Consider the following 11,976-nt stretch of genomic DNA (forward strand, 5'->3'; position numbering starts at 1 on the left):
TTCAAATTCAAACAATTTTTAAAAGTTAGTAGAGGAAAAAAAAAGTAGAGGAATGCTCACACTATATAAGTGTTTTCATCTTATAAAAATATTCACATAACGACTGATTTATAGGGGCACCTGAGTGGCTCAGTTGGTTAACCATCTACCTTCAGTTCAGGTCATGATCTCACAGGGTCCTGGGATCCTGGAATCAAGCCCCTTGTTAGGCTCCCTGCTCAGCGGGGAGTCTGATTCTCCCTCTTCCATTGCCCCTCCCTCTGCTTGTGCATCTGTGGGCTCTTTCTCAAATAAGTAAAATCTTGAAAAAAAGGACTAATTTATATAATACATTTCTTTAGCATTTAAAGTGAATCTACTGACAAAACTAATTTTCTTTTTTTTTAAGAGTTTATTTATTTATTCATAGAGACACACACACACACAGAGAGAGAGAGAGAGAGAGGCAGATACACAGGCAGAGGGAGAAGCAGGCTCCATGCAGGGAGCCCTATGCGGGACTTGATCCCCAGGACTCCAGGATCACGCCCTGGGCCAAAGGCAGGTGCCAAACCACTGAGCCACCCAGGGATCCCCCAAAACTAATTTTCTATCAACTTTTCAAGAACTTGCATATTTTAGAAATATGTACTTCTAATGTTGTCAACATACTTTATTGTAATTTATTCCGATACACTAAAAGCCATCCTTTACAATACAGTATTGCAATCCTTCTCAAATTCACCCCATCACCTCAGTGTTAAATTTCAACAACTTTGTCTTTTCTCAGGATAATGCTTCTGGAAGTAACTGTTACAAAATCTGCTGCTCCAGAGAGTCATCTTAAATTCCCAATTGAAATGCATACTTATATGAAGTATAAAAAGTATTTTAACATAAAATAAACACTCTTAAGTATTACCTGTTCAGATTATACATCAAAGTTACACTAAATGTTTACTGTTGCTAAATGGAAGGATGGTTGATTTATAGCACCCACGTAAAAGTCTAGGTGAAAAATATTCCGTGAAGGCACAATACATACAATGGCCCTGAAATGGAAATGGTGTTGATGTGTTTAGGTACGGAGGAGGAATTTTTATGCCTGTATAACAGGAGAATGGCAAAAGGAGAGACAAAGTTGGAGCAATAGGATAGGCAGAAACCAAATCATGTAGAATCTCCTAGGAATTCATTGAAAGGGTAATGAGCATCAGTGGCTTGAGAGAATCTTATTTATGCTTTAGGAGCACTCTGGCTGAACCAGAAAGAATATAGTGTAGGTGGGGAAAGACTGGAAGCAAGGATTAGAGGCTGCTGAAGTAACCCAGATGAGAGATGATTATGCTGTAGACTAGGCTTTTCACAAGGCAGATACTGAGTGGTCTGATTAAAGCTGTATTTTGTTAGTAGAACCAATAGCATTTGAAATGAATTACGTGGATAATACAAGAGAAAAGAGCAATCATAGATGAGGTCTAGGTCTTTGATGTTAAGTGACAGGGTAATTTAGTAACACCCAGGGAACTTGGTAGGAGCCAAATTATGTAGAGAAGACAGTTAATTCTTGACTTGGGTATGTTATGTTTGACATATCTGTTAGGCATCCAAAAGAAGTTGAAGAAGTTGTTAGATATAAAATGTTGAATATCACCATTATTTACTTGGTCTTTGAGACTACAGGATATCCAGGGCAGGTGGAGTTGTTGTATTACGAAAAGGGACATTTCTCTTCCATCTGTTACTCTGATGTTTGCATTATTTTTGCTCCCATTCCTGGGACAGTTCATGTATGTATACTTATTCCAAAAGTTTTTACTATATATTTTTTCTTCCTAGAAACATAATTAGCAATAATTCACACTGAACATATTGGGCACAAACCTTCTATTTGTTGTGACCCTTTACAATGAGCTTTTGATTTATTGTATTCTCCTGTAAGTTGAGACAAATCACTTCTAAATTCTCATAGCCTTCTGTTTTCCTTTTCAGCACTTGCTATATATAATTTTAGTGGCTGAGTAAAAGATTTTATAAAAATCCCTCTATATATAGAATTCTAGATAGCTTTATATAGCTTGCTCCTTCTTTCTGGATTCATTTTCCTTTTTTTACACTAGCATATTGTTTAGTAATTTAGCAAGAATATATAGGTAATAAATTCTCATAGTTTTTATTTATCTGAAAATACTTGTATCTGAAAATATTTTTAAAGATTTTATTTATTTATTCATGAGACACACACACAGAGAGAGAGAGAGAGAGAGAGAGAGAGAGAGAGAAAGAAAGAGAGAGAGAAGCAGAGACATAGGCAGAAGGAGAAGCAGGCTCCATGCAGGGAACCCGATGTGGGACTCAATCCCGGGTCTCCAGGATCACGCCCTGGGCTGAAGGTAGTGCTAAACCGCTGAGCCACCCGGGCTGCCCAAAAAATATTTTGTCTTTACTCTTGAATCACAGTTTACAGGACATTTGAAAATTTGCCTCACATACTAAAGATGTTATTCCATTGTCTTCTAATATATCTATTTTTGATGAAAAGTCTACTGTCAATTTTGCCACGCTGTAGGCAATCTCAGTAGCTATTATGATGCCTTCCTGATCACTGATGTTCCGATTTTCACTCAAATCTAGCTAGGTGTAACTTGTTTTTATTTGTTACAGTCTAGTTGAGCTTTATTCAACTTGAGGACTCATGTAAATTGAGCTTTATTCAACTTGAGGACTCGTGTAAACTGAGACTTATTCAATTTTGTTAAATGTCAGTCATTTATATAAAATATTGTCTCTCCTCCAGGCTCTCCACTTTTTCAATCTGGAACTCTTTTCATGTATATATATGAGCTTTTTATTGCATTATCTACATATTCCAGTATTTTCAGCAAAGCAAAATTATCCTCAATATCCTTCAATTAAAATATTCAGTTTTCTTCTATGATGAATCCACTATTTAAAAAGCTGTTTGAGTTATTATTTTAATGATCACATTTTAATCTCTAAACTTCTTATTTTTTCAAACTTTCCTGTTCACTATTCAAAAAGGCCTATTTTTATTGTAGGAATTCCATTATATCCTCTTTAAAAATCTTTTTGAACATTAAAAAAACTCCAATTATGTAAAAAAATGTAAACACTTATTTTAATGTCCTTTTCTGATTGTTCTCTTATCTCTAATTTCCTCAGATGTGCATTCTCCTTTTATTTTTTGGCATCTGTTAACATCATCCATTAAAAGAATTTTTTCATATCCACTGTAATTTTAGTCTGTGAGCTTATTTTGCTTAGGAGTTCCACATGAGCCCTAGATTGTGGGGGTACTTTCTTTGTGTAATTTTTGGCTGCATTTTCTTGGGTTCTGGGATATTAACTTTCAAATGCTACAATTATGCTTAATAAAAATTACACATAATTTTCTATTAATAAATTTTCAAAGCCTTTGGGTTTTCTTATCTCTTTTTCTACTTTTCTGTAGGAGATAAGAACTTAGAGAACTATTGACATGTTTATAGGGAATTATGTCTACTTTGGTAGAATCACCAGCTTTGCACAAAATTTTCTGCAAGTACCTTGTGACTCTAGATACAACTACCTGTTCAAGGATGATGGAATCTAATTTGTAATCTATCTGTTGATAAATACATTTATCTGTTGTGAATAACATTATCAATCTATGGTATATGCTGAGTCTAATCATCTTAACAGCCTATAAAGACATAAATTTTTTTAAAAATGTCTCTTTTCCAGTGTTCTATACAGAAATAAGAAGGAAAAACCTGAATTCACTGAGTCTGTATAATACAGCAGGTGTTTTACAAATACTACCACATTTCATTATCACCAATGTCCATATTCTCATTGTACAGATAAGGGAAATCAGGCCAAAAGATATTTATTTATTCATGAGCAGACCTAGGAACCAGGATTGTCATTCTAGGCTGTTCATCCCAGGGAGCACCCTTTGTATGAGACCTCACAGGTGTTATAAAACAACCTACAGAAAAATTCTTTATGTTCAGTCTACAATCATTGTTTGGTCTCCACTGATCAGCCAGGTCTGCAAGCCAATAGGAAGTATAATTAAAAATGTCCTCTATTCCTAACTATAACAGGGGCTCCAAACTGTTGAATACTTAGAGAAAAATTGACCTGCTTCCTCCAAATCTGTTTTCCCTTCTTTGTGGACTCTAGGATTGTCCTGAGGACCATCATTTGGAGATACTCTCTACTCTGCTTTGGTCTGCACTCCCGTCTGGTCCAGGACTGCCTCATGGCTCAAAGTTCCAGAACTTGTCAGAGCTTTATGATTGCCATGTATAGCTCTGACGTGGCCATAATCCCTGACATATACAATTTTGACACTGCTTAGTCCATTTTTAAGCTTTTCTCTCTGAAATGAGGAAAATTAATGTCTCATTTTAAACACAACTCTCAAATGTTAAGCACTTAACAGTACTTTCTGAAATCCTGAACTCTTACTCCTAAGATGTGTAAAACTAACTGAAAATCAGTAAGTCCAAATGAAGTCTAGAATTTACATCTAGAAAGAATAGAAAGGGAAAACTGGGAGAATGAAAGATAAGAGAAAGAGAGAAGGGGTACCGGGGGAGGTAAAGAATACTGCAGTTATGACCACCTGTGCTGCATCAGCCTTACCATTCCAAACATAACTTTTGGTTAAGCTGTTCACTTGTGGCTTCATTGTACGATAATTGGGAAAGATGACTTTAATCAGGTTGGTAGATATGTGAAATCAGTTTTTCAATATATATTAGTAATCAGTGGAATAAAAAGATACATCTTGGATCGATCTATCATCTATCTATCTATCTATCTATCTATCTATCTATCTATCTATATTCTTTTAGACCTAATTAAAATTCAAAGCCAAATATAATTGTAATATTGATTGTTCTTCATACATATTGTTATTCCTTCTGTTATCACAAAACCCAGAGTTCACATGAAAAAGATATTTCTGGGGTGCCTGTGTGGCCGAGTCAGTTAAGCGTCTAACTTTGGCTCAAGTCATGATCTCAGGGTCCTGGGATGGAGCCCCCATCAGGATCCATGCTTAGCAGGGAGTCTACTTTTCCCTCTTTGTCTCCCTCTGCTCATCACTTTACTTGTTCTCACACACTCCCTCTCTCTCTCTTTCTCAAATAAATAAATAAAATTAAAAAAAATATGTTCCCCACTCCAGGCACCTTCTCAACTCTTGTTCTCTCAGACAGAAAATCAAGAAGAAACAGTTTATGCAGAAAATATATCTTAGCATTTTACAATGACTTTTAAAATTTTATGCTGATTTACATGTCCTTGCTTTATTTTACCAATCATCATTATGTTTTACAAATATGTGTTGAGAGCCCCTTATGTATAAGGATGTAACGACATTTTAAGTGGATGCTTTGTGGAGATTTTTGATCCTGTGTCCATTTAACTATAAAATTTAATAACTTACCTTGACCAGCTTGTAAAGAAATCTAATCCTGCATCTAGGATGTGTCAAGATATGGGGAAAATTGGAATGGAGAAATTAGTTAGTAGTCATATAAATCAAAGCAAGGGACTTCTCCCTGAATGATCTATTAAATTCAGTGAAAATATTTTACTTGAATTTTCTTTATGGTTGCCTTAATCTTTCAATTTATTTTGTATCCACAGACACAGGCTTTCTGTTAGTGTAGGCTTCAGTGATTTATGACATATTATGTTCATAACATCTAATAGGAAGGATAATAGGCTGAAATGTGCAATCAGCTGGAATTGGACTTCAAATGTAATATAGTCTCAATATATTATATTACTTTTTCCAACTTTTCAGAATATTCACCTGCTATTAAATTTTAGGGCCCTGGATTTCATCGAAAACAGTGTATTCATGGATTTTTCTAATATTTTGTAAAAAGAAGAAACAATAATATGTGGCATATTTTCCCTTGTTTAATAAGCAGCATAGCACAATTATATGCTAATAAAATCTTTGCTAAGGCATATTTTTAAAATACCACATATTAAATGGAATCAACAATATCACATAAGAAATTTCCCCAAAATGTCTCATTTGAAAGTTGAAACAAATGAAATTGTCATTTACATAGGTCAAAAACTATTGAATATTTCTGTTGGTTTCATATGATTCAACTTAACATAATAAGAAATCCATATTTCCCAGACTTTAACATGCTTTTTTTGTGAGAAGCACTATTTTTACATAATTACATAGAAGTAACCATTCCTCTTCACTTTATGATATTTTAGAATAGGAACAAAAAATGTATTTGTTAGAAAAATCCTATGGTTCATACCCTAGTACCAATAAACAGCTAAAAAGACCAAACTTAAGATTATGAATTGCCTTTTTAAGGAGAAAATCACCAAATTTCCATCCAGTTGTTTGAAAGAAGAACAGTTGTTCCTTTTCCCTTTGGCTTGTAATATTTCAGTGGTCACAATGTTTGATATTTTTCAATCTGCTCTCACTTGTAAACCATCTTACTAGGCATCCAGTTCTAAAAGCTTTTTAACCCATTATGTAGCTAAGCCAGATACGAGGACTAAACTACTATTAAGTCAATGAGATAAGGTCCTTACGCAATTTGATATAAGAAGATGTCTCACAAAAGATTTATTATTTACCATGTATACATTAAGAAAGTAAAATTAGCATGGGATGGTCTCAGAAAAGCAATACATATTTTTGGATTAGACACTGAAGTAATGTAAATGTATGATCAATTGACAAATTCACATTGCCAATGTTATGAAAAAAATGATGTGGCAAAACAAATTAAGATGCAGTTTTCATTTCTGATAAAGGGGCTGCTCCTTATGTGCTTAATTTATTGTGTTTTTAATCTGAAAAATTAGCCACTAGTGTTGCAGAAGCCCAAAGTGAGGGGAAACTGCTCACTTTCAGAATACATACTAGAAGTCTGAAATTGTACCCAGTTGTTTTTGTTTTTTCCGTTTGTTAGTAGGCCTCTGTTATTAGGGTAGTAGTTGCAAACACATAACGTGGGTTTGCCAGTAACAACTCACAATTTGTGCAAAGTTGAGTCTTCGAAACTGAGCAAATTTGCTCTCAATTTCCCGCCAGCGCTTGCTGAGCTGGATCTGAGTTGGCTCCACTGCCATTGCGGCCCCATCCTCAGACAAGCCCTCAGCTTGCCTACGCACTGCATTCAGCTCCTCTTTCTTCTTCTGCAATTCACGATCAATTTCCTATTGAGCAAAATCAATACAGGGCCCAGGGCAGTTAGCTAACCACATCAACCAACCTGCAAGCAGCACATACTTCTCTCAGAAATTTCAAAGGCTGTTGTCATTTTATTGTCATGTTCCATAATTTACAAATATGGAAGCCATCACTGTCATCTTCACCCAAGAATCCAAATGTTATTTCAGTTATCCTGTGAATGCTCAGTTTGAGATATTCTAGTTAAGAAAATATTTAAATTCATCTAACATTTTTCTTTCTTCTCAATTCCTTTGGTGTTTTGGGGGCTGACCCAAATTGGAGTGACTACTCATTATTTATTAGGGACCATCCACATAGAATATAATTTAGAGGGTAAGTGGTTATTTATTTTCTTGTTAAAGTTTTGAGGAACTCAACAGAGAATGAAGCAAAATAAAAAGTGTAAAATAATAACAGAAAAACACATCTTCGGACAATATGCAAATCAATCTATAGAGATTTGACACTGATGTGTGAAGATGCTCTGATGAAATGAATGTGCTAACATGAGAAAGAAGTCGTCCACAGACCGATAAGTCATTTGTTCATCTGGAACAAAGATACACAAAGTCAATTACAATTTTACCAGAAAACATACGACATTTCTTAATTCATTTTACATTGTCTAGAAATAAAACATTTTATTCATTCCACATTATGTCAATTAAAAAACACTTAATACAATACATTTACCATAACAAAACACAATACAAGGAAATGCAGCAAATCAGAACGCTAAAAGAGGAAACAATAACATCAACCATTTTAAATACGATCCACACATGTTAAGGTAAAGAAATTAAACTGTAGCAATAAAATCTAGTATTGACATTCTAAAACAACATTACCTTTATTTTCCTTTCATCTCTGGGTTCAGGTAGGCTGGCTAATTTTTTTTCAATGTCATCCAAGCATTTCAGGAGATCATCAGCCTGCCTCTTGTACTGATACCACTGGTGAGAAATTTCTAGAGCCTTTTTTCTTCTTTGAGACCTCAAATCCTGTTCATGGTGCAGATATTATTAAAATATCAATATATATGTATAGTACACTTCTGGCTGTAGTTATTTACAAATAATGAATCCCTCATCTCCTTGTACAGCTTCACTTAAATTCACATTCTTAAATGCTAGGTATACAAATAGATGACGAAATTAGGTATTTATGTGGCAGGATCTATTGACACAAAGCTAAGAAAACTAGACAACCCACTTAAAGTATATCTCCTCCTGGCATGTTCAAATTTGTTTAGAAATCTTGTCATATTTAATTGACTAAATGAGTCAACTAAATTATCGTGTAGTATCTGTGAAATACTTTAGTATATGAATACAAATGAATTAGCTAGATACTTGCACAAATTTAATGAGTTTGTACTTGACTTTTATAATAGATACAAATTCTAAAAATTTGTATCTTCAGCCCTGGGTTTATCAACAAAATTCTAAGTTTACATAGCCAAGAAACTACATTCATGCTTTTAGCAGTCCCTGTAAACATGTTTCATAGGTGTGAATATTTTGTGATTAGAAATATAAAACCATCTTAGTTATCATATAAATTGTTTTGAGCTATACATGTGGAAGTATGAAAGATATCTATCTGTGACTGTACAGGAAAATGACAACTATTATAAAAATGCTCTTTCTTTTGAGGCTTCCATGGTCAGCTTTCTCTTATTATATCAAATCGTGTTCCAAATGCAAATGATGAATTAGTTTAAAAGGAAAAGGGAAAGTGCATGGTTTCCAATCAACGAGATGAGATAAATAAGCGCAACTGCTTAATAAATCAACAAAGGGGGGAAATTAATCATCTTGCTCCTTACAAGCACACCCAATGTCTTCCCCCCGATCAATAGAATTTGTTGTAATGCCATTTTATGATAACACAAGGGAATGTAAGAGCTCAGAATACAGCTTTCATTTCTTCAGAACAGTAGTAATTAGGGTTTCATGTACAGATTTAACTGGAGCAAAAGAAAATAATGAATATCAAAGAACTGCTGAAATATTCATTGTTTTGGAAAGTTCTGACCTTCTTTGAAATATTTCATAAGGACTAGAACTGGAGACACTTGGCAGGTTAATATAGTTACTGAATATGGTGGTGTAGATTAGTTTGGCAAGTGGAGTAGATTTTCATAATCGCTTTTAACATTTATTTGCAAGAATGATATAAATTTCATTCCCCATTTTGTTCAAAATTGAGGATGTAAAATTTACTGCAGTTTACATTTTTAGTTGAATTTCTAAACCTCCTGTGGAGGTAATAAATGCCTGGGATGAGCCAGATGGAATGCTGCTTTTTTCAAAGGTACCAAGATAAAGCCACGTGAATGAGCGCTGAGCCATGTCTTATTCGTGACACAACTCACATCTCTGCCAAGAGAAAGGGCTTGTGGTCATAAAATCTGAAACTCCTTTCATTTCCTAAGCACAAGGTGATGCATAATATGTGAAGATATTTAGAGACATTATATAGATTCCTTTAGAGATATGCCAGATAACCATTAAACTCTGCTGTTCAGTAGGACACATATCATCATATGACCACTGTAGACACTTCGGAAAGCCTGGTCACAGTGGGAAGTGTGTGAATTACACAGCTTTCTGATTTTCTGAGCACATTATGGCTTGCTCTTGTACTCCCTCAAGGAAGAGGCCTTTTCTATTTACTATATTTATCAGCAGTTACCTCCAGAACACCTGCTGGCCAATTAGACTTTCCTTGTGGATTCCTTGCAGGCACAATATTGTGTAATTACATTCTCAGCAGTGTTTATTTGGTTGTCTGACTATATGGGGAAAGGTTTTATACTCTTATTTGCATACAGAAAGCAGACTTCATCCACCTACTAGGTGGATCTACCCACATAGCTACACAGCTCTCCAAGAGTGATTTACAATGAAAAGCTTGGCAATTAACAGTATTAGAAAATCAGCCATGCATGCCAATAGGGAATATTGGAAAGCACAATAAAAATAACAAAAGGTTATTTCACAAAACTCTTTACATGTTCAGTGTCTTGTCAAGAACATCCTAAATATTATTACAGAAAAATCAACACTATTCTGTTCTTCCTGCACATAACCAGATGAGTCACATGGGTGCTTGAGTCTATACACTACCGCTGCTTAATACAAGAGTGCCAGTTCTTCTTCAAGGACATTAAGATTATTTTTGAGGATTCCTATATAAATGAGATTAGACTCTGTAGATGTTTAGCTAGTTGCAAAGAGTGACTCTCTTAAAGGAAAAATGAAGGCAATTGAAAAAAAAAATAAGTAGAATCCCAGGCCTTATTCTTTTTTAAATCCCAGGCCTTATTAAACAAATATTCAATTACCAAAAAACTGGACCTCCTCTAGATAAAATCAATAAAATATAGGCAGCAGAAAACCCACAAAAATATAAATTGGTTATTCTGGCATTTAAGCAGATCTTTCATGACAAATGTAAATAAGTAAAAATAAACTATATTAGAAAATTAAATGTATAAACACTATGAGGGATGCATTATAATATTTTTCAAGCACTACTCAGTCAAAAAAAACCCCAATTTTTTAAGCAACACATCTCTCAAAATCAAAGACATCACTCAAAAATGTTAAATAAAGCACACACATTGAACAGGAAAAAAATGTATTTTCTGGCGACTAAGATTCTTAAGCAGCTTTTATTTATGCATAATATAGTTTACCTTACATATGAAAAAAAACCACAGGCAAGGTATATTATAATTTTAGCTCTAATACCTTGAGAGCATTATGTTTTGTCTGTAACAGCTGTTGTTTTATCTTTATTTCCTCTCGCTTTCTCTCATCTGTGATTCTTTGTTGTAAGTTGTCTCCTCTTTGCAACAATTCTTTTACAGTACCCTCATTGTCTTCACTCTGATTAAAAACAACAAGTACAGTCTTCATTTTGGTTTTTAAAAAGCTGTACATCATTAACAAGAGATAATAAAACACGTTATTTAAACACACAAAAAAAATCCAATTTAAGACTTTTGGGAATGTTGTTCTAAGATACTGGGCTCATACTTTTCCTTTTATATGGTTTATTTGAGTTTTGTAAAGAAGGATCTAGGAAGAATATCATCCAGTTCAAAAGGATATACCTGATTGGGGGGAGGGCATATGTAGGAAGATAGACTTGTAAGGTACTTCATCATTTCAGACAAGGCATCAAATGGTGTGAAGCATTCTTCTGGCTTTGAGTTTTGGTAGATTTTCAGAAATTAAAGAAGTTTGGAGACATGAACTAAACGTGTCATTTACAATGTTAACTAACCCATGCAGAAATATGGATATGGATGTATGTCAGATGGCAATGATCCTTAATGGCTTAAACACACTCACTCCTAAGTAAACATTTTAAATGTACATAAATTTCTATCTAATAATCTACTTTAAATAGCCTATATGTCCAAATTTAGGACGAATATTAGGACATTAGTACAAAATGATGTATTCAAGTGTTGCCAAAAATTGCAACTAGTTTCTAAAAATATGTCATATATACAAGCTGTTTTTAAATGCAATCAAATAAGTATAAAATATAGATTAGGAAAATTACTTGAAAAAATTTTGGTATGCATTCAGGTTCTTAAACTTCAAGAAGAATATTTTTATTTACTTTGATATAAAACTATTTGAATAAGTGCCAGTATAATATGGTAGCATATGTGTGACCAGGTGATTTTTCACTTCTCGTTTCCCATCTTTCTTTCAACTCAGTATATGAAAACTTTC

General features: G+C 34.1%; 1 protein-coding gene across 15 annotated transcripts in view; it reads right to left on the reverse strand.

Annotated features, from left to right (window-relative positions):
* The window catches only part of DMD (dystrophin), a 2,170,621-nt gene that overhangs the window by 1,187,779 nt on the left and 970,866 nt on the right, over window positions 1–11,976 (reverse strand). For all 15 annotated transcript variants that reach the window (XM_025439443.3, XM_025439430.3, XM_025439477.3 and 12 more), the window contains 3 exons: window positions 10,978–11,115; window positions 8,068–8,220; window positions 7,021–7,203 (listed from right to left, as the gene is read on the reverse strand). In XM_025439443.3, the coding sequence (XP_025295228.1) occupies window positions 7,021–7,203; window positions 8,068–8,220; window positions 10,978–11,115 (474 nt within the window). The remainder of the gene's footprint in view (window positions 1–7,020; window positions 7,204–8,067; window positions 8,221–10,977; window positions 11,116–11,976) is intronic.

The sequence above is a fragment of the Canis lupus genome, chromosome X (assembly GCF_003254725.2).
Source record: "Canis lupus dingo isolate Sandy chromosome X, ASM325472v2, whole genome shotgun sequence".
Lineage (NCBI taxonomy): Eukaryota > Metazoa > Chordata > Mammalia > Carnivora > Canidae > Canis > Canis lupus.